This window comes from Homarus americanus, unplaced genomic scaffold (genome assembly GCF_018991925.1).
Source record: "Homarus americanus isolate GMGI-L3 unplaced genomic scaffold, GMGI_Hamer_2.0 scaffold43731, whole genome shotgun sequence".
Lineage (NCBI taxonomy): Eukaryota > Metazoa > Arthropoda > Malacostraca > Decapoda > Nephropidae > Homarus > Homarus americanus.
Window position 1 is genome coordinate 160,001 of NW_024751782.1, and position 25,028 is coordinate 185,028.

Sequence of the window (25,028 nt, forward strand, 5' to 3'; positions counted from 1 at the left end):
CAAGTGTCCCTGTTTGGTTATGTGTGGTTATTCTCTCTGTATAGTCTTCGTTAAATCAACAAACTACTAAGCGTAAAACGGTACTCCTAAGCTGAACTCCTCATAGGGCCTTGACGGTGGAGGGTGAAAGACCCACGGGATGTAGAGTGTGGGAACGACCAACCCAGCTGTGATAGTAACAGGAAACAAGAGGCGGGTAAACAAACTACCACTACCATCAACACCACCATCCTCACCACCACCATCACCACCACCATCACCACTAACATCCTCACCACCACCATCACCACTACCATCACCACTACCATCACCACCATCACCACTGCCATCACCACTACCATCACTACCACCATCACCACTACCATCACCACCACCATCACCACTACCATCACCACCACCACCATCCTCCACCACCTACCATCACCACTACCATCACACTACCATCAACACCACCATCCTCACCACCACCATCACCACACCATCACCACCACCACCATCCTCACCACTACCATCACTACCATCACCACCACCATCCTCACCACTACCATCACCACTACCATCCTCACCAACCATCACCACTACCATCACCACCACCATCCTCACACCACCACCATCACCACCATCACCACCACCATCCTCCCCACCCACCACCATCACCACTACCATCAACCACCATCCTCACCACCACCATCACCACTACCATCACCACCACCACCATTCTCCCACTACCATCACCACTACCATCACCACCACCATCCTCCCACTACCATCACCACTACCATCACCACCACCATCCTACCACCACCATCACCACTACCATCACCACCACCATCACCACCATCAACACCACCATCCTCCACCCCCCATCACCACCACATCACCACCACCATCCTCACCACCACTAATCACCACTACCATCACCACCATCACCACCATCAACACCACCATCCTCACCACTACCATCACCACTACCATCACCACCACCATCCTCACCACCACCATCACCACTACCATTCTACTAATCCTCACCACCACCATCACCACCTGCATCACCTTCACATCCACCACTACCATCACCACCATCTCACTCCCCCCACCATCACCACTACCATCTCCACTAACATCCTCACCACTACCATCACCACCACTACTCCTCATCATTACCACTCTCACCACCATCCTCACCACCACCATCACCCACTACCATCACTACTACCATCACCACTGCCATCATCACCACTACTCACCACCACTCATCATTACCACTCTCACCACCACCAACCCTCACCACCACCACCCTCACAACCACTATCACCACTACTCTCACCACCATCCCTCTACTCTCATCACTACTCTCACCTACACCCTCACCACCACCATCAACACTACCATCCTCACCACCACCATCACCCACTCTCACCACCACCCTCACAACAACCATCCACCACTAGCCTCAACATCATCAGCCTCACCACCACCCCCCTCCCTACAACCCTACCCTCCACACCACCCTCACCACCACCACCACCCTCACCAAAACACTCCATCACCACCACCACCTCACCAATACCAATACTCTCATCACCACCCTCACCACCACCACCACCATCATCCACCACCACCCTCACCAACACTCTCATCACAACCACCGCCTTCACCACCACCACCACCCACAGCAGACCTTCACCATCACCACCCCTCACCACCACCACCACCCTCACCTCCACCACCCTCATCATCACCACCACCACCTCACCAACACTCTCATCACCACCACCACCTTCACCACCACCACCACCACACCGCTACCTTCACCATCACCACCTCACCACACCACCATCACCATCATCACACCACCACCACCACCACCACAACCACCCCTCACTACCACCATCATCCTCACCACCACCTTCATCACCACCACCACCCTCACCACCACCATCCTCACCACCACCATCCTCACCACCACCACCACCACTCATACCATCCTCACCACCTCCACCACCACCCTCACCACCACCACCACCCTCACCCTCACCACCACCCCTCATCACCACCCTCATCACCACCACCCTCACCACCACACTGAAACGTTTACACCTGGCCGACCACAAAGCCAAAGGTCATCTAAAACACACCCACGATGACCTGAGAGAGCCACTGGCAAAACCTCGTCACGGTCAGTAAATGAGGCGCTCTCCTCACCCCAACTAGGGTCAAACACCCGTATGGTAGATGAACACATAGCTCTGTCTAGTCCGGCAAAAGCTCAGTGTGTGGTAGGCAGAAATGTTAACTGACAAATACAGAGACGGAAATTAGCAAACATTGACTCTTTCGCACAATGGTAAGAGATCGCAAACATCATTTCTGGGATACATTTTTCCTTCTGAGTTCCTTTGATTTCTGGTTCATTGTGGCTGCCACCCGTGTTGGTTGAACGACAACGTTGTAGCTCACTGTATCCGTCCCTCGGGAAGACAACGTTGTGACTCACTGTATCCGTCAGTACAGAGGACGACGTTGTGACTCACTGTATCCGTCACTACAGAGGATGACGTTGTGGCTCACTATATCCGTCGCTAACACGAGGATGACGTTGCGGTTCAAGAAAGTAGGATTCATTAGAGATATGAAGGACAATGTGCTCGTGTTCCTCCCTCCACTCACTTATGTAATTTTACTGCGTTGGTACTGAACTGTATGGGGGCGCTACAGTTCAGATCCGGTGTTTCCTGAATAGACCAATAGCTGTGTAAAAAGAACTTGCTGTAAGTGTCTTCACTGAACACAGAGTAAACACAAATATCTGCATGTCATACACCTCATTTATTAATTATTCTTGTATTTGACTTTATGCCGTACATCGACGTTTCCCAAGCCGAGGATCACAAGGGCTATTCCCGGATGCAGATTTTGTTCATTTTAATATCGCAACAATGGAAATATTCTCCTTTCACGGGTATTATTTGGGCATTACACAAAGTTACATTATCTGCAGCCGAGCCTCAAACACTCGTCCCTTTGAAGTGTATGATGCAAGAGAATTCCAGCTGTATCATTCTGCCACGACCACAAAGACACATGATAGCCAGTTGGTGTGTTTAGGAGGTGGGGGTGGGTGGTCGTAACTCACTACCCAGCGTTGTTGACTCATTAAATATCCAATCAAACAAGAACAAACAATGGTGTTCCTGGAGTAACAGTGTGTGTGTGTGTGTGTCATGCTGCCCGATGGTGAGGCTTCAGACGTCGGGTCTTGCTTTTGATTTTCTCTCTTCTTTTCTCTCTCGCCTCATGTCTCAAGTTTCCTTGGTTCTGCCTCACCCCCCCTCCCCCTCCCCCATCGGATCTGCCGGATCTGCCACCCTCCCTCAGATCTGTCACACCCTCCCTCGGACCTGTCACAAACCCTCCCTCGTATCTGTCACACCCTCCTCAGATCTATCCTACACTCCCTCGGATCTGTCACACCCTCCTCAGACCTGTCCTGACACCCTCCTCGTATCTGTCAAACCCTCCCTCGGATCTTCCATACACTCCCTCGATCTGTCACACCCTCCCTCAGACCTGTCACAAACCCTCCCTCATGTCTGTCACACCCTCCCTCGGATCTTCCATACACTCCCTCGTATCTGTCCACCCTCCCTCGAGATCTCCTTACTCCCTCGTATCTGTCACACCCTCCCTCAGATCTTCCATACACTCCCTCGTATCTGTCACACCTCCCCTCGATCTTCCATACACTCCCTCGTATCTGTCACACCCTCCCTCGGATCTTCCATACACTCCCTCGTATCTGTCACACCCTCCCTCAGATCTTCCATACCTCCCTCGGATCTGTCACACCCTCCCTCGGATCTATCATACCTCCCTCGTATCTGTCACACCCTCCCTCGGATCTATCCTACACTCCCTCATATCTGTCACACCCTCCTGGATCTATCATACACTCCCTCGTATCTGTCACACCTCCCTCGGATCTATCCTTCCTCCTCGGACCTGTCACAAACCCTCCCTCGGACCTGTCACAAACCCTCCCTCGTATCTGTCACCCTCCCTCGATCTTCCCTACCTCCCCTCAGATCTGTCCACCCTCCCTCGACCTGTCCTGCACCCTCACTCGTATCTGTCACACCCTCCCTCGGATCTTCCATACTCCCTCGGATCTGTCACGCCCTCCCTCGGATCTTCCTCCACTCCCTCGGATCTGTCCACCCTCCTCAGATCTTCCATACCTCCCTCGGATCTGTCACACCCTCCCTCGACCTGTCACAAACCCTCACTCATATCTGTCACACCCTCCTCGGATCTTCCATACACCTCCTCGGATCTGTCACCCTCCCTCGGATCTTCCATCACTCCCTCGATCTGTCACACCCTCCTCGGATCTATCATACACTCCCTCGTATCTGTCACCCTCCCTCGGACCTGTCCTAAACCCTCCTCGTATCTGTCACACCCTCCTCCGATCTTCCATACACTCCCTCGGATCTGTCACACCCCTCCCTCGGACCTGTCAAAACCCTCCCTCGTATCTGTCACATCCTCCTCGATCTTCCCTCCCTCGGATCTGTCACACCCTCCCTCAGTCTATCATCACTCCCTCGTATCTGTCACACCCTCCCTCAGATCTTCCATACACTCCCTCGATCTGTCACACCCTCCCTCGGACCTGTCACAACCCTCCCTCATATCTGTCACACCCTTCCTCGGATCTTCCTACACTCCCTCGGATCTGTCACACCTCCTCGACCTGTCAAAACCCTCCCTCGGATCTGCACCCTCCTCGGATCTTCCATACACTCCTCGACCAGTCACACCCTCCCTCGTATCTGTCACACCCTCCCTCGGATCTTCCATACACTCCCTCGGATCTGTCACACCCTCCCTATAGATCAAATGTCTCCCATCCACTCATCAGTATTCGCTCGGTCAGTGAAACTATCCTTGATCATCCATTTCTTAAGTTACCACCTTGACCCTTGCAAACAGTTTCGATGAACAAACAATCTTAACTCTCATATCAACAAATACATCGGATTTTCATGATGTAAACAAACAAAAACACAATAAAACAAATTCGGTGGAAAAATACAAAAGTAAACAAACGCAAAGAATCAAGAAAATGAATAATTCAGAAGATACAGGACAAAGACGTGGAGAAAAATGTCAAAAGGACATTTAAGATGATATAGGTGGAAGGGAGAACGACCTGAGGATGAAGGATATGGGAGGGAGGGTGTTGAGGAAGATGGGCAGTAGAATAAGTGTGGGGTTTGGATAGAGAATAGTGATGAAGAGCAGGGGGTTGTTAAGTGGTGAAGGGGATATAGAGGGTGAACATGGGGAGAATGATATAATGATGAACGTCAGATGGTTTAGGTGTTGAGGAATGTTAGTGGACCAAGAGTTCCCACGACCATCTGTGTCTTTTGTCTCCTTTAAGGGTGACTAATGTTCTCCTCTTGTTTTTTTTATTGTGTTTTTTGTCCGTTTTAAACTTTGGGATAGGATTTGGAGTCATTCCTGATAAGTGTGTGTGTGTGTGTGTGTGTGTGTGTGTGTGTGTGTGTGTGTGTGTGTGTGTGTGTTGTGTGTGTGTGTGTGTGTGTGTGTGTGTGTGTGTGTGTGTGTGTGTGTGTGTGTGTGTGTGTGTGTGTGTGTGTGTGTGTGTGTGTGTGTGTGTGTGTGTGTGTGTGTGTGTGTGTGTGTGTGTGTGTGTGTGTGTGTGTGTGTGTGTGTGTGTGTGTGTGTGTGTGTGTGTGTGTGTGTGTGTGTGTGTGTGTGTGTTGTGTTGTGTGTGTGTGTGTGTGTGTGTGTGTGTGTGTGTGTGTGTGTGTGTGTGTGTGTGTGTGTGTGTGTGTGTGTGTGTGTGTGTGTGTGTGTGTGTGTGTGTGTGTGTGTGTGTGTGTGGTGTGTGTGTGTGTGTGTGTGTGTGTGTGTGTGTGTGTGTGTGTGTGTGTGTGTGTGTGTGTGTGTGTGTGTGTGTGTGTGTGTGTGTGTGTGTGTGTGTGTGTGTGTGTGTGTGTGTGTGTGTGTGTGAAGGACAAGTTCAAGTTTACACTCTTGACTATAAAGCTATGAAAGAATAGTGTTTCATTTTCTAAACACCTTCTGGATATTGCCTTCAATAAAATTTATATTGGATTCTTAAGATACTCCCTATAAAATATCCCTAGTTGTTTTTTTTATATTCACAATTTTTAAACCTGTAGAGGAAAAAAGCTACACCCCTTTTCAACACACTATACAGACGTGTCTGGTGAAGCGTAGCCACACCTGCTGTTCCTGGACCAGCAACAGCAAAAAGTAATCTGTTTCATTAGCATTGTTCTTCTCAAAGTGTAGTGTTGTGAGGCGTGGTGCTAGTGTTGTGAGGCGTGGTGCTGGGACGGTCTTAGGGTGATATGTTGTGGGGCGTGGTGCTGGGACGGTCTTTGGGTGTTAGCGTTGTGAGGCGTGGTGCTGGGACGGTCTTAGGGTACTAGTGTTGTGAGGCGTGGTGCTGGACGGTTTAGGGGCGTTGTGAGGCGTGGTGCTGGGACGGTCTTAGGGTGTTAGCGTTGTGAGGCGTGGTGCTGGGACGGTCTTAGGGTACTAGTGTTGTGAGGCGTGGTGCTGGGACGGTCTTGGGTGTGAGGCGTGGTGCTATGGTGCTGGTGGGCGTGGTTCTGGGACGGTCTTAGGGTGCTAGTTTTGTGGGCGTGGTGCTGGGACGGTCTTAGTGTTGTGAGGCGTAGTGCTGGAACGGTCTTAGGGTATTACGCCGTATTATTAAACAACATCTTCCTTGAAGAGGGTCGTCGTGTTCAACCGAGAGTTTATATAGGTCCTGAGGACACAGTACAGGACTTAACGGGTTGGTGTGGCGGTAAAATGAACTAATTTCAATATTATAAATTTAATTTTATTGGATTGGATTTACTACAGGCGTGGTGCTGGGACGGTCTTAGTGTGCTAGTTCTGTAAGGCGTGGAGCTGGGACGGTCTTAGTGTGCTAGTTCTGTGAGGCGTGGTGCTGGGACGGTCTTAGGGTACTAGTGTTGTGAGGTGTGGCGCTGGGACGACCACAATACAAATCATTAAATACTCCCACAAAAATGACGATTGCTTCCTGATTATCCCTGGCAGAGGTCAAGGTGGGCAGTGGTGGTTAATCCTTAAGAGTTTAGAATATGCAAATTAGGGCATGAAGCGGAAGTGGGGGGAAGAAACTAGAGAGAGAAGTGGGGAAGGCAGGAGGGGTGAACTAGAGGAGGGAGGCGGAGGGAGAGGTGAACTAGAGGAGGAGGCGGAGGGGGTGGTGGGGCGGAGGGGGTGAACTAAAGTGGGAGGCGGAGGGAGGAAAGTAGGGGAGGTGAAGGAAGAGGGGTGGACTGGAGAAGGAGGCGGAGGAAGAGGGGTGAAAGGAAAAAAAAATGGAAGAGGGGTCGTATAGGCCACAGTAACAAAGGTTGAATTCACGAGAAATGAAAGAGTAAACGGTACAGTGGAAGCGTAAACGGTACAGTGGAAGGGTAAACGGTACAGTGGAAGAGTAAACGGTACAGTGGAAGAGTAAACGGTACAGTGGAAGAGTAAACGGTACAGTGTAAGAATAAACGGTACAGTGGAAAAACGACAGTGTAAGAATAAACGGTACAGTGGAAGAGTAAACGGTACAGTGTAAGAATAAACGGTACAGTGGAAAATGGGCGGTTACAGTGGAAGAGTGCAGTGGAAAAGTAAACGGTACAGTGGAAGAAACGGTACAGTAAACGGTACAGTGTAAGAATAAACGGTACAGTGGAAGAGTAAACGGTACAGTGTAAGAATAAACGGTACTCCACACTTCACCACTTTGTCGCTTTACATCATTATAATCATAATTGTGGGCGTTATATCATTAATAATTATAATTATAAATTATGAAAAAGAAATGTTGTGAAATATATTACAAAATTGGATACATTTATTTAGCTTTAGTTTTAATATCATATTTCGTGTGATAATTTAACTAAGATAAAAACAGTTATACTAGCGAAATAAAATAAAAGAAATATGACATACTTCCAACGTGGCTTTAACATATACTGATTTTCATATCAATATATACATTTCAGTATCTCTTCTGTGGATATAATTATGTAACAAAAATAAGAAACAAAACAAAACAGCAATATTAATGACCTTAAAAAATCTCAATAAAGACAGTGAGGGGATTGAGTTCAGGTCATTCGCTGCCTCTCCTCATAGTTCAGGTCCTGTGTTCCTCCCCCCACTAGTTCCGGTGTTCCCTCCCCTAGTTCAGGTCAGTGCTCCCTCCCCACATAGTTCTTTCAGTGTAGTTCAGGTCAGTGCTCCTCCCTCCCATAGTTCAGGTCAGGTCCCATAGTTCAGGTCCAGTGTTCCCTCCCCCACATAGTTCAGGTCCGGTGTTCCCTCCCCCACATAGTTCAGGTCCGGTGTTCCCTCCCCCACATAGTTCAGGTCTACTCCCCCACATAGAACATACTTTAATATATGAAAATTTTCTGAATAATAATAAATTAATATTAGTAGTGTAAAGAATCAGTAATCTTTCTTTCTTTTTTTCTTTCTTACTTAGATTACATTGAATATAAATAAATCTAGCCTCCCATCACAAGGTTCTTGAATTAGGCCTTGAAGCCACTTGCTGTATATCCAGCTATTGTCACCTGAGGCTTCCTGAGACTTGCAACTCACGCTGGCATTGACAACCTTAGCCCAGGCTTCTGACCATCCCGTAATGTTTCACGCCAATTGTCCGGATTAACTCCTGGTGGAAATGGAGGGAGAAGTGGGATGGGTTTTGTGAGTAGGTGGGAAGGTTTGGAGTGGGGGTTTTGGATGAGGGAGAAGTGGGATGTTGAGGGAAGTGGATGATGATAAGGATGAGGGCATGTGGATCAGAGGGAGGAGGTCTTGTTAACAGAGCCTTACGCCTGGTGGATGAGGAAGTGGATGGGGTGGAAATAAAATAAAATTCTGAGTTTCACTTTTTAAAACTGAATAATATATTGTTGAATACATAAGTAAGTTCCTTGTCATGTACAGTGGTATTGACCAGCGAGTGAAGACAGAACAAGACAGCACAGAAAATAAAGACCTGAAGTTATCTCGAGAGAGCTGTCTTAAAACCGTGTAATTAGAACTTCCGTCTCAGCGTCCACACACATCATGCCTCTTCCTTGTTTTATCGTCTCTCTCGTCTTCTTTTCTTCCCCCTTCATTCAGTCCTCCCATATATCTCCATCTTCCCATCAGGCTCAGTCATCCCATTTTTTCTCGTTTACTGTTACATTTGTCCAATTCCCCGTTCATCTCCCCGGCGAGACTTTTGTCCAATCACTCCCATGTCCACTCCATCTCCTCTTACTCCGGTCTCCCCGTGCCCCTTACTACCGCAGTGTATGATAAGAGTCGTCTCTCCCCTCTGGGCCTCGGCTGTATACCATGTCAAACTTGTTTACTCCAGCACACTGTTTCCTGTTTATTGTTTTTATTTATACATGCATACGTCCGTGCTGGTACAGGTATACATTACAAGAATACACATATATACACAAGCACATATACCTACATATGCACACATATTTTTATAATCGTTATGTAAATTTCATTAAGTCTAAATTCTCGTCTTATACAAAAATTTTAGTTGCATTTAAATTCAAATTTTATTGTCTTTATGTCTTTGTTGCATTATTTACATTAAAATAAGTCAACTTATTTATTTTAAATGTACAAAAGATCTCAGAAAGTAACCTTGATATCCTTCATCCTACAGTGACGTCAGGGTTGGAGATCCTAAAGATTGATGGTCCTAGCGTGGTGGTGAACGGCTCCAAACCTCAGCTGATCCTTGACTGTGAGTACGACATCACGGAGTATGACAAGTCAGGCCTGGTGGTCAAGTGGTACTTTAACAGGCAACCCTTCCCCGTCTACCAGTGGATACCCAGAAATGAACCACAGGTAAGGTCTGGTATGGTGGTACAATAGGTGTGATGCTGATGGTGGTAGTTAGTGGTGGTGGTAGTGGTGGTAGCAGTAGTAGTTGGTGATGGTGGTAGCTGGTGGTGGTGGTGGTAGTGATGATAGTAGTAGCTGGTAGCAGTAGTAGTTGGTGATGGTGGTAGCTGGTGGTGGTGGTGGTAGGTAGTGGTGGTTATAGTGATGATGGTAGTAGCTGGAATAGTAGTAGTAGTAGTTGGTGATGGTGGAAGCTCGTGGGGGGTAGTAGTTGATGGTGGTGGTAGCAGTAATGTTAATAAAAAGAAAAAGAACGCTAGTGATATAAATAATTTCGATGAGAGATGAGAGATAAGGTAATAATAAACGTGTAATAGGAGTTAGGATTGATGATTTTAACAATAATTCACGAATGGAAGGAAAGGAACAGGATTCGTTACCCTGATGACAACGGAATATAAACAACGGTTACAATAATGTACTTATATACTGAGTGTAATTTTGTGTACTTTCAACACTTCAAATGTAGACAACTTAACATCAGTAGTCCTTTCTAAGTTTTCCATCTCGAAAATTGAAATTTTTGGGAAAACTTTCATCAGAAACTTTCCTTTACTTACACTTTAAATGCATCTCCATCTTGCTCTAGCTGCTGAACCTCCCTCAACCTCTCAGCTGAAAACATCCCTTTACCTTCCTATTAAGGCTTTGGATCCTAAATTGGCGTGTTAAGGTGAAGAGCTAGCTATTAATTTGAAGGATCCGGTGGTGTTTCAGGGGTGGCTCTTACCCTGGAGGAGGAGGGAGGGGGGGGAGAGACCTGGCTCCTTTACCGACCTTGATCACGACGGAGGCGGCTAAAAGTGAACCTCCAGGTCTCTTAAGGACCATTTCTCCGCCATCACATTTTCTTTCCCGAGCAAGTTGGTGGGTGGGTGGGTGGGTGGGTGGGTGGGTATCCTCCGTGTCCACAGCCAGCGTGTGGAGGACGACCCACCTTCACGATCCAAGTTTTCTCAGGTGCAGCCACGCCACTTTGATCATTCCATTTGGCTCTGCTGCTAAAAGTTTATATTTTCTTATTCCTCGCATAAGAGCTTAACATCTCGAAGGATAGTTAAGGCAAAAAAAAAAAAAATTGAAGAAGTGTGCAGTAACTAAACTGATTAACTCCTTCCAGTCTTGTTTTAAAATTTTCTCTTCCATTCTCGTGAAGGAGACGGAAACCCTTCTGGATTTTTTTTTTAAGATACGACAGGATAAAGAGTATTATTTTTTTCATGTGATGATAAAATACACCAAGTTCTTTCACGTATTCACACAAATCCTGGAATATAATTAGTTAAGGTCAAGAGTGTTTGTAACGGGATGTAATTCAGTAAGTTTTCGCTCTGCTATAAAATGATGACTTTTGTCGCTTCTCCGAATCTCAAACCTGAAGTCAATTTTTATCCGAGATAGAAGGATGAATGTTTGAGTTTTGTGTTCATGGGAGTGAAGATGTCCTGCACCTCCCCAGTCTTATAACAGGTTAAAGCTGACGGTGTTTCCCTTCCTCTCATTCCTACAGTAAGTTAAGACTGAAGTCCTTCCCTTCCTTCACCTGACAGGACTTGGGGATCCTGAAAGGTCGTCTCAATCTGGAATACGAGGTGTCAGATGAAGAATTCACTAAACACCGCGCCCTGGCCATCGTCAACCCCACCACCGAGCTCACCGGCGAGTACACCTGTTGGATTTCTTCCTTTGAGAGTGAAGACTTCAGGAGGAAGTCACTTATCGTCTATGGTGAGTACTAGCGAGTGAGGGACTTTTTAAACCTAGGTACTTTAATGGTGAATGGTGGTGACGGGCGTTGATTTTGCCCACTTCGAGGTGAGTATTAATGGTGACGTTGATCCGGAATGCCTCAGGGTGAGTGTTGATTAAGGTGACTTAGAGAACTTCATGGTGAGTTACTGATAATATACCAGTGGGGGCTTTATTGGTGACGTTTACTTGAGGGTATTGGATTGCGGTGGTCGAGGTTATGTTACTCGACGCCTCAAGAGATCATATATTTCTTTCCGCTGTAAGAACGAGTTAAGATCTAAATGGCTCTCTAGCAGGCAGGCGTATTACTGTTTGCTGCTGCTGCTGCTGTTAAGTCTTTCATGAACAGAGGAATTTGTACTTTTTCCCATATACATAAACTACAATGTTGTCTTTCCCATCATTTGCAGAACTGATATGCAAATCGCTTTGACCAAAAATAAAATCTAATATCCTTTTATTAAAGTTCTCGTAAAGTAAACAATGAGTAGACTGAGAGCATGACACTAAGCACAACAATATTCACCCATTATTACTGTCTTAAGAATTCTGTGGCTATTAAGGTCGACAATATTCAAGGTTTATCGTTATTATTTTGCCTTCCTTTCCAACCTAACTTGGCGGTCTCCAGACATCTATTGTTACTTAAACATTACCACTTGTGTTTGTTTGTTTATCTCTTCGCTGTTACGCTTAATTGGAAATAACTCTAATTTTATTTCTCCTGTGTGTCATTCAATTAAGATTTTCATTGTGGTTTTGGTCGTAACTGGAATTAACTCTTACCTGTGTTATATTTTGTGGCTAATTACAATTATTATTTTGATATTTCGCAAGGTGTAGGTGAATATTTACAACACCTATCACTTATTGTATTTCCTATGAAAACTTTGAGGCATGATGATGTTGATAGTGATGATGATGATGATGATGATGATGATGATGATGATGATGATGATGATGATGAGTAACATAACGACTCTCTTCATACACAGTAACTGAATACATTAATAAATTACCCTAACCACAGGTCACATCTAGATACTATCTTTATTTATTGACGACTGATGGCCAAACACAGCCTGATTTTACTCTCACGTCGAGGCTCTAATGACGCCGTAAACCACTGATTATAGTCTCTAATAAGGTTGATACTTCTGATGTCTGTATAAATCCTGCAGGCGACAGTGAAGATAACGTTGACGCCACACCTTGTTAATAAGCACTGGTATTATGAGGTGTATGAGCTGAGAAGACAGGTGAGCTGAGGTAAAGAGCTAAGGAGAGATATGAGTGAGGTGAGGAGGCTGGGGGAGGAGAGTGAGCGCAGTGGTCCATCGCAGTCACTCTGGCGTGCCTCTGGGAACCTTCCACACCTCAGTGAAGTGATCTTATGTGACGATGAGATACTGACATGTTGGTAGACAGACAGACACAGACAAAGGGGGGTTGGACAAGGTTGACTGGCTAAGAGGCCTACCGGCAGTTATAGATAGATTGACTGTAAGTGGCTCACAGGCAGTTATATAGGCCATTCAGGTAATTATAGACAGGTTGACTGGAAAATGACAATCACAAAGAGACAGTTTTAACTGGAGACTGTACAGAATGACAACCATTATACCAAGATTTCACTGGCTAATAGGGAGACAGACTAGCCCGACTAGCCAATAGAAAACCAGACAAATGGGTAGAGCAGAGGAAAGCCATTTGCAGTAATGAATTTGATTATTAGAAGCAATTACAGCCGACTGGTGGCTGAAGAAAAACTGTAGTTCTTTGTGTCCGGCCATTATACACAATTTCCAACGTTTTCTATCAGCTGATGGATGAGGCCTCTGTCAGTGTTGAGGAGGGAGGGGGGATGGGGTGTAGAGGTGGTTCATGAATTTGCGCTGTTATTAGCTACTCGTGTACTGTACCATAACACCTGACCAATAGAACACATGTTTTGATTATTATCATCTCGTGATATTCTTGTATTCACGAAGACAACAACAAAACGAAAATGTCAACTTCACACTTGGGCACCTGTAAGATATAATTGTGTCCTCATAATATTGACCAGGGGAGTGGATGGGATAGGGAGAGAACAGGAGGGGGATGGGAAAGAGAAGGGGAGGGTGGGGGTACTGAGAGAACAGGAGGGGGGAAATGGGAAAGGGAAGTGGAGGGCAGGGGTGGGGAGAGAACAGGAGGGGGGAGATGGGAAAGGGAAGAGGTGGGTGGGGGAGGGGGGTCGGCTATTATGGGGACTGGACGTGGCAATCAGCCGCTATTGAAAATCCTCAAAATTGAGTTGGACCCCTGCGAGAACAACATTAAAAATATATGACCACTATTGGCAAACAGGAATTATAAATAAAGATTTTATTTTATTTTTGTATTATTTCTGGAGGGAAACCCGGAAGAGTGATATGGTGTGTGTGTGTGTGTGTGTGTGTGTGTGTGTGTGTGTGTGCATAATGTGGTCCTCATAAAACTGGAACCTCATGACCTCATTACCACCTCATGTTTACTTCCCCGTCACATCACTCCCTATGCTCCCACCCACCTTCCTTATGCTCCCACCAACCCTCCTTATGCTCCCACCCACCCTCCTTATGCTCCCACCCACCCTCCTTATGCTCCCACCCACCCTCCTTATGCTCCCACCCACCCCCCTTATGCTCCCACCCATACTCCTTTGGTTTCCATCCCCATCATAACCTCACACTTCTGATGCTGTCTTATCCCACTCCTCTATTCTGACTTTTCTTCTTCTCCGTATCTTCTTTTCTTCTATTCCACTTTCTTCTTTCTTCCCCTTTCTTCTCTTTTCTTATTATTCTTCTTCTCTTCCCTCTTCCTCTCTCTAATTTCCTTTTTATCCCTCTTTTCCCCGCCTTTCCTCTTCACTCCTCTCCTCCAACTTCACTTCTTCTCTTCGTCCTCCTTGCATTTTCCTCTCCCTCCCTCCAGCCTTCCCTTCCCTTCACTCTCAAACCATTTCCAGTTCCTTACCGCTTCTCCTTCCCACCACCGATTCTCCCTTCTCTCCCTCCCTTCCTTTCACTCTTTCACCCCCTTTCCCTTACTCTCCCACCCCATGCACCCTTTAGTATCACCGCTTCATCCCTCCCTTCCCCCTCACTCTCCACCCACTCCATTGCCTCCCCCCCACCACAAACCCATCCCCCAATAAGTCGCCAGCACCGTGATAGCGAGGTTCGTCGTTCTTGCCGTCATATTCGTGAAAAGATCGTTTTTTGTACCCCAGCCACAGAGAACACCAGTCGGAGATGTTGGCCAAGTTTCCAGTCTCCTCTCTTTCTTTCGTACTTTTTTCTTCGTTTTTTCCTTATTTTATATTTTGTTTTTAGGCTGTGTCTTCATCGTGGTCTCTCTCTCTCTCTCATCTTTTTTCTTTTTACACACCTTGGCATCATTCATTCCCTTTGCTCTTTACTGTCTTCACTATCTCCATTTTCTCTACTCCATCATCATTTTTCTCTCATTATTTTCTGAAGTTTTAATTCCTCCCTCATTTATCCCTGTCGTCTCTCTCCATCCCGTCTTCCCTTTATTTTTTTCTTTCTTGTCTTTTCTTCTCTTTGTTCTATTCCATTTTCCTCTCTCACTCTCTCTCTCTCTCTCTCTCTCCACACTTACCCCTTCCCTTCCCCTCCTCACCCACACCTCTCCCTTACTCCCTCCCTCTCCTTTTCCCCCCACACCTCTCTTCTTCCTCCTTACCCATATCCTTTCTTCCCTCTCTCACTCACTTCCTCTCCTCTCCCCATATCCCTCCTCTCCCCCCTTACCCCTCACTATCCTAGCAGCAGAAGCAGCCTGGGGAACTCATCGACATCACCTCAGCCCCAATACAAAAAAATGGACAACTATTTATTATGGACTCTGACGCAGCTGGTGAAAGAGACGCGGCCGATGGAATGTTGTTGTTATTGGCAGTACTGTTTTGTTTTAGTTAATCAAGATAATAGGTTTATGAGGGATACCGGAAGTAAGTTATAGGTTTATAATGGTGTATACACGGAGTAAGAGCTGTGTGTGTGTGTGTGTGTGTGTTTCTTCTGACCATCCCGTGTGCGTGTGGAAGGGCTAGCAAATGAGAGAGAGAGAGAGAGAGAGAGAGAGAGAGAGAGAGAGAGAGAGAGAGAGAGTATATACTGTAGGTTTTCATTTTGAGTTGAAAGGCGAAACGCATGTTTTCCTCCGTTATAATTAGGTCTGGAATTATTTCAGGATGCAATGATATGTGTCAAACTCAGCGCTTTAACAGTGTCGTTAGTTATCGTGATATTTAGAGGCGCGTGATGAAACAGACGTACTTGAACAGCGAAATGAATTGTGTTTCTTGTTTTACGTTCCCATTTTTCAACTTGACTGATTATTAATACAACTAGAATGATTTTTTTAGCAAGGGAACAATTGCTAATCTTTAATCGCAATAGTGACCAGCGGCTGCAATAGTCAACCACCTACACACGCCCCTCATGAGTCCAATTAGTTAGTTTTCAATTTCTTCTTGACACATTATCATATATTATCTTTTAGACTGTGATAAAAAAAGAGACTGTCAAGAGCGTTCACATTAAATTGCGTGTGTTAGTCAGTCTCTGGGTTGGTCGTGTTCATCACCATAGCATCATCTTCGTGTCTAGGGAATTATCATCATTAAACACAAGTAACAGAAGGATTAAAATCGTGACTTATCTGTAAGAGACCTTTGGAGAGTTTCTTTTTTACCAATCACATTCTGAGGATCATTTCTACATTATGACTTAAGAATGTCTCTCCTTATTACCCGAAGCCGAAAGCTGAAAGTCGTTTTCTTCTTGCAAACGCGCATGAGAGCCCCTCTGGACCAATCACAGCTCGAGTTGTGTTCCCGCTATATTTTTCCCGCCATAACCGGTGGTCGGTGGCGCGTACTCGGCAATGAGTTATGGCCAGTAATATCCATACCATCTCTCCCGTGTCCCACCCTGCCTCTCTCTCTCTTTCCTTCTGTTTGTCTTTTTTTATTTACAGTTTAAAGGCGGTTGACGTCGACCATTAGTCTACTGCCTCTTATGCTCGGCGGATTTTACTGTACCTTCTGTGTAATATATTTAAAATCTTTTCGGCATGCCTGTGTTTTTCTCTCTCTCAAGATAAATTATTCTTAAAATTCTTTACTATCCTGTATTTTGTTTTGGAAAATATAACTCCTTTTACTTTTTTCTGTTCTTTATTTTGATTTTCCCGTCTGCCTCTTTATTACCCCTCCTTCATTCTTATTCCCATTACCTTTTTTACTCTCTCCCTCCTTCCAGTCCTCCTCTCTTTGGCTCTCCGTCTTCTCTCCTCAGCACACCATCCACGTCCGTAAGCTGTGAGGGCAAAAGTTCTCCAACCAGTGATCTTGGCCGTCGAGTAGGCGCTATGGTCTGTGTTTACGTAAGATTGCGCCTGGTAAACACTGCTCTTCCTGCCAATATATGGAAATCTTGCGGCATCATTTACATGTAGCAAATATTTTGTTAGGAAACTCGGAAAATATTCGTTGATCTTTATGTATACTGGGTGTATTTTTTCCCGAATTTACGGTGTGTATAAACCACAAAAAATATGAGTCGGTGTGTGTGTGTGTGTGTGTGTGTAGGGGGGTGGATGTATGCCAGGAATGTTACAAGTTATGGCGGTGTACGTGTGTGCGTGTGTGGTGTGCGCTTACTTGATATATATATATATATATATATATATATATATATATATATATATATATATATATATATATATATATATATATATATATATATATATATATATATATATATATATATATATATATATATATATATATTATTTTTTTTTTTTTTTTTTGGGGGATCTTTTTTGAGGTTGGTGCTGCTGCTACTGGTTACATTTTATACTATTCTGTAAATCAAGCGTCGGATAACAGTGTGAAATGGATCACTCCTTATTTTGTCAAGATAAATGTGTTTCCGCCCCTCTACTCGATACAGCATGTTATTCAGCAAAATTCTAAAGTTACATTTGAAACTGCTTTAATCTTTAGGTCAAAACTCTCAATTTTAATTAATCTTGCGTGGTAAGGGAAATGTAGCCTTGATTAAACAACAGCTGTAACAAGGCCACCGTGATAAAATTTAACGAGAATAAATCTAAGAGATCACGGAACGTGTTTTGTTAGAGCTTTCCCTTTCAACCTAGATCTTCAACTTAACTTAACCAACACTTTATTCTCTTATATATATAGTGGATTTTTTCCCTCTAAGTAAACAACCTTTCATGTGTACTGATACTTTACATGGATATATTTTTTTGGGGGGGGGGTTATCTTGAGGAAACAGATGGATAGGGATTAACACATTCAAACAGACAGAGAATTTATCGTGAGCTTTCTATCGGGTATTACTTATCGGTGTGTAACTAACATATGTGGTGCGTAGGGACGATCACCACTGAGTCTATACAAACACACAGTCACATTTAGTATAATCCTTCCTGCTGAGTAAAATATTCAGAGAAAATGTATATTATGAAAGTTGTATGGATGGTAAAGGTCGGTTTTGGAGAGACTAAAGCAGAAAAAAATTATTATATCTTCACACTAAGTCAGTGAGTAAATAATGTGGAGGGGAGAAACGGGTCATTTGGCAAGTTAAGTTTGGCTAACACTGACGAGAGAGAGAGAGAGAGAGAGAGAGAGAGAGAGAGAGAGAGGTTGATGTTAATTGTCGTGTAGCTAAGTGAAGGGTGTAAGAGGGATGAGAGAAGGGTGAAAGAGTGTAGGGGAGGTGACCACGACGGGGGGAAGGGTGAGGGTATGTAAGGTGTTGTTCTGTACGGGGTGGTGATGACGAGAGAGAGCTTAGGTGGTGTGAGGAATGTGTGCAGTGAGTTTCCATTAGACGGTAGGTGATTACGCTGTCATGAGAAGTAAGATTCCCACCATTGTGCTTACTGTGTTAAGGAAAACTTACAAAAAATATGAATATTTGTTTTTTCCTAAATCGATTAAGTTTACGTGGAGTGTTTGTTCCCCTTTAGTTCACTGAGTATCTGTATTTGTTTACGCTTTGTTAGTTAGTTTGATTGTAGGACATTTGTGCAATACTGTCAAGGGTTTGGACTGACGCATGTTTTGAGTCAGTTGCTCATTTCTCACACCCCCCATTTTGTGTGTGTGTGTGTGTGTCTCCCACGCATCGTTCAGTTGCTTATTATGTAGTCCACCAGAAGGGAGCATAAATTCTAAGCTTCGCTGCAAGTGTAATAAGACTCGCTTGAAGCATAATAAGACTCATTTCAACAGCAATAAGTCTTGCCTCGAGCATAATAACGCTCGTCACGCCACTTTTAGTCACTTAGTACATTGTGTAGTGAAAGAAGGATTCCACACCAGCCAGAATTATTAACCCTTCCTTCGTTGGTCGTAGCCATAGTTAGTCACGATCACAATTATAATGAAATACTGGGTAGTTACAGTATATCCAGGGTAAGTAAGGCTAATTGGTGTCTAATTGTTGACTTGGTATCAGTTTTAGTTCAGTTTATCCTCACGTTAAAGAATATGGGAGTCTATGTAATAACCACACCGGGGAGAATAGTTATTAACCACACCGGGGAGAATAGTTATTAACCACACCGGGGAGAATAGTTATTAACCACACCGGGGAGAATAGTTATTAACCACACCGGGGAGGATAGTTATTAACCACACCGGGGAGAATAGTTATTAACCACATCGGGGAGGATAGTTATTAACCACACCGGGGAGGATAGTTATTAACCACACCGGGGAGAATAGTTATTAACCACACCGGGGAGAATAGTTATTAACCACACCGGGGAGAATAGTTATTAACCACACCGGGGAGAATAGTTATTAACCACACCGGGGAGGATAGTTATTAACCACACCGGGGAGGATAGTTATTAACCACACCGGGGAGAATATTTCTTAACCACACGGGGAGGATAGTTTTTAACCAAGATTCCATCATCCACAAAATTATAACTGGCTCGCATATATATTATTGTGAACCAAAACTGAGGAAAACGCGAAATTATATACTGTATAGTACGTACTGCATAGTGTATATATGTAAGCAAGATTGGTTATCACAGCTGTCAGTGGCTGGCTAGGGGGGCTTGGCTGGGTTTGGTAATCAGGTTGGGAGAACCTTCATGTCATTATCTTGAATGGCATACGCTGTGGCATACACTGTGGCATACACTGGTATATTTAGTCATAATGTGGCATGGCTCAGAGCGGGGGTGCGTGCCTGGAGGTCAGTCGTAAATGCTAATGTGCTAAAAATAATATAATTTGTTTTACATTATTCCTCACTATTAATTTCAATCTGTATGTAATGTTATTATTCTAACTTACGAAACCTTTATACAAACAGTTAACTAACATAGATGGCGGGAAGGAGACTGGGAGGGAGGCAAGTAATTACGTAATACAGCAAGGAATTACATTACATTAATTACTCTCTACTTTATACGTAACAACTTGCATGACATACAATTAGTGCAGGACATTCTCTTTTGGAAAATATTTCATACATTATACAATTAATCAGTTGTTTCCCCTTGTTTAAGGTATATTTAATTAATGATTTATGTTACCGAAATATGTTTCGGACTGACTTGTTAAGATAGGTGGAGAGCGGAAGGGAAGACACGAACAAGCTCTCAGCTCTCATGAAAAATTTGCCCAGACAGAATTCTTCAACTGTAATTGAGTGAAAATGGCCTTGAACAACAACAGCAAAATCGAGTTATTTTCGAAATTTTGTGAAGGATGAGGGTGTAGGGCGGAGGAGGACCGTGCTAAACTGAACCCCGCCAAAAGTCTCCCTGTTCTCTAAAGGTTCCTGTTTACTTCCTAATACCGTGAACAGTGTCCACTAGTGAAATAAGTGTGAATATCTACACAGCTAAAAAACAAAACAAAAACAGTGGCTAATTTTTTCATTCCATATCTGGAGACATAACACAACGTTCCTCAGGTTTCATTCTAACATGTCACCTTACAGAAGATTACCCTAGACCTGAAGAAATTATTTTGGGGGCCACCGGAAGACTCATAGTGGCCATAGGGACAGACACAAGGAGTGGAGGTAAATCTCCCTCAAACAGCCTACGTTGGGGAAATTTGCCTCCTGTAATGTCATGAAAGGCAGGATGACTGACCTAGCTGAAATTTAACAAACATATTTTCCAGTTACAATGTTATCACGGAAATTATGCTTAAACTGAAGTGCCACCTCTTTTAATCACATACAAGTCAAATTTAAACTTCAAGGTACAGCAATCAGACTCGTTACATCTGTGAGTCACTCCTTAAACCAACAATATGGAAGATAAAAATAAACAATACTTCAGTACGTTGTCGACCTTGTTGTTTTCAAAGTCCTGTTCACATGAAAAAAAAAATATACACAATATATCTCTGTTCTGAAGTTCTATCTGGCTGTTTTCGGGAATCCGGGTTTTGTGTCGAGACTCTTAGGCGTTTGGATCTTCGTCTCCTCTCGAATGGTTGATGTAAGGTTCGTTTTACTGTGATGACCAATTCATCAGCTTAGAACACAGTATTTAGCTGGTATTAAGCTTTATAACCATAGCCCACCTCAGAGGCTCTTAAGGTTGGTTTGAGAATCTTTACATCTTGTGAGTCCTGGCAATGGTTAGAGCTGATTTTTCTTTTTGAACCATTATGAAATTACTGGAAATTATATTACATCAATATATATATATATTAAAATAAGTAAGACACTTATAATAATTGATATAACCTACACGATGTCTATCCGTGTGGAGTTATGTCGTTGAATATGTTAATGTGGGTGTATATAATGTATACCTAAAACTACCTATTCCTTGTCGGCTTGATTGAAGAATCCTTTCTAGAATTTCTTGAAAATGTGAAATTGTTGCCGCAATCCCGTAGACTTGCATGTGTCACTCACAGGAGACACAGCTGATGCTAAGGCAGGTGACTGGGTCAATGTCCACGAAAATCCTGAGTACAGCAAACTGCTGTTCCCTGTCAGTGAACTCAAGGACTGTGAGGTTCACTGGGTACACTAGTGCATAAACCACACCATACCCCAGAATGCTGAGACCATCTCTCGTGGTCGGAGATGTGTCATCACTAGGGGGGTGCTGATAACTAGGGGTTACTCACGCCACACGAAAGAATTTGTTGAGAGGATGTTGATTGATGAGTAGTCACAACAACTGTTGTCACGTACTGTCACACCCTGGGCAGTGAACGAATCACTTGCAGAAACTAATGTTCACTTCAGCTCACAGGATTGTTGCCATAATTCAGCAACTATTAATAACTCAGTATTGGTTATCGATATAAAAAAAGGATTTTGTACAACATCTTTGGATGACAAAATAAAAATCACTCAACGTATAACGTCTCACTACGGGATATTATAATACACTTTGGAAGAGTATAACACGTCACTGTTTTTTGTTTTTCTGTTTTCGTAAAACACTTATGACTTGTTATGTAGAATGTGCTGACACCTTATGAACTGGCCCTTTAACCGTTTATTCCTTCTGGGTTAATGAGGCTGGAACATGGGGCTTTAGTAGTGAAACCCAATTGTCTGTTCTCTATTTATTGAGGAATTATCTCATATACAGTTCCAAGTGTATATCACCGTAACTTAATCACTGTAGCTATGAGTGTTAAGATGAGGACGGAGGCTCTATTAAAGAGCTCTTATAAATACGTCCGGTTGGTGTGAGGTGTTGAGTGACAATCCCTATAATACCCGTCGAGGGAGAACGCTAATATACGTCCTCCCTCGAGGGAAGACGGAGCCATCCACGATGGCTCTCAATAACGTCTTCCTGTAATGAGACAAAACTCACCAGAAGAAGATATTACATATAGACAGAATATTTATAGTAGAAGGAATGTAAAGAGAGGAAAAGCTTGGTAACGTGGCTGGTTAGTTATTTACACTGTCAATACACTTATCTTATCTCATATGTCAATACACATATATTACGTATAACGTAGTACGTTCTTAAGAAACAACTTGTTAAACACCACTTCGATACAACTATTTATTAGTTCACTCAATGACACGGACACATCAATATCAATATTATATCAGAGTTCTTAACACATTATTTTTACGTTACTCGACACTGACTCCGACACAAACATGAAAGGAATACACTTCCCACAGTAGGTATCTCACTCTAGGGATAGTTCTGACAAGACTCACATGTAACCTGACGTAGGCCCAGTGGGTGCTGGCCGGGCTGCCTCCTTTTGGGAGACTCTGCTTAGCTGGTGACGCCGGGTCTCCCCCCTGACCTGGGGAGGGAACGAGCGTGACTCTGTGCGAGTGAGCAGAAAGACGACCCGGACGGGAGAGAGGATGACCAGAGTGACAGAATGACAATCTGCCAAATATCCTGAATGAGGAATGCCCTCGTGGGCAGGACTGCAGGTCCTTTATATGGGCCCTCAACAGCCGGCGTTTTGACCTCTGCCAATTAACACTAAACTGGTTAGATCTGGACAGCTGTGTTGAGGTGTGGTCATGCCCAGGTGTGTCTTAGGTGTGGTTGTAGGTCACCCGGCTAACTCCAGTCATTAGCGGGTGAGGTCAGGTCCCTTGGGTCTTGACCTGGGGGTGTGTCAACCTCGTATGTTGGGTACCACGAGGTCTGCAGTGTACTCGCTGTTATATGTGTTGCAATTCTCTGGGCTGTAAGCTATGGTCTGACATTCAATCATTACATTCCTCTCGTCAAGGATATCAAACTACTGCCTCAAGAGGTGGCCAGAAAGCCGGCTACTTAATGCCTTTGCTCAGTACTAAGTGACACGACTTCCCATGGGCACACCTTATCACGTGCTCTCAACATGCTACCTCATAGCTAGTGGAAAGTTACAGAGGGTGATAGAGTATTTAAATCAAATGTAATTAACCCATTTATATAAATACTTCTGCCTATAAGACAGGGTCTATTACATCGCTCGGTTACACCATCCAAGCTCCTCGAGGACTAAACTAAACTCCCAGAAAAACCCTATACATAAACCTAACCATGTTACATGCATATGTGTGTAAACACTAAACTGGGGAAGCTGCGGTTGAACAGATACTCAAAACCTAGTCTGCAATGCTTTATGGAGAGTAGATTATGTACAATGGCAAAATTGGATGATTCTGTCTTAAAAGACAAACATTTGTAGTTTGAAAAGATGTGCCTATGACATCAATAAAATTATTATAAAACTATCACATTTGTGGTTTGAAAAGATGTGCCTATGACATCATTAAAATTAATATAAAACTATCATATTTGTAGTTTGAAAAGATGTGTCAATGACATCATTAAAATTATTATAAAACTATCACATTTGTAGTTTGAAAAGATGTGTCAATGACATCATTAAAATTAATATAAAACTATCACATTTGTAGTTTGAAAAGATGTGCCTATGACATCATTAAAATTATTATAAAACTATCACATTTGTAGTTTGAAAAGATGTGTCAATGACATCATTAAAATTAATATAAAACTATCATATTTGTAGTTTGAAAAGATGTGTCTATGGCATCATTAAAATTAATATAGAACTATCATATTTGTAGTTTTGTAAATTATTAACATTATTAACCTTCCTGGGAGAAAAAAATAAATGTCCGCATTTTCTATGTCTAAGGTTTGAAAAATTATTTGGATACAAACCAAAAAAATAACCTTGTCCATCCAGTTACAGTAAATTGATATAAATTATATTTAAAATAATTTAAGTATCAGTAGCTCAACAGGTGGAAAATAAATACTGTTATTATTATTATTATTATTATTATTATTATTATTATTATTATTATTATTATTATTATTATTATTATTATTATTTTGGTAGCAATAGTAGTACTAGTAGAGGCAATAATAGTACTTCTAGTTCAATTCTCCTCTAGTATAATTCTGTCTCTGTCATCTCGTGTTAACAGTAGTTGAGTGACGGAGAACAATTTTAATTCGACAGTAATTAACATCCGTTCCCATTAACTTTCAGTGGCTCCCCACTGAGTCAAATTTACATAGCTCTGATCAACATAATTCGTAATCACAGATCTGTCTATTTAATATTCATTTGGGCTAGAAGCGTGACATTAATCCAATAATGACTTTAGCGGCGGCCATACTGTATGTACATTCAGCTG

At 43.5% G+C, this 25,028-nt stretch overlaps 1 protein-coding gene across 1 annotated transcript in view; it reads left to right on the plus strand.

Annotated features, from left to right (window-relative positions):
• Positions 1-25,028, plus strand: part of LOC121854839 — a 142,779-nt gene that overhangs the window by 24,435 nt on the left and 93,316 nt on the right. Inside the window, exons 3-4 of the mRNA XM_042349638.1 lie at positions 9,791-9,978; positions 11,586-11,763. Coding sequence (XP_042205572.1) covers positions 9,791-9,978; positions 11,586-11,763 — 366 coding nt within the window. The remainder of the gene's footprint in view (positions 1-9,790; positions 9,979-11,585; positions 11,764-25,028) is intronic.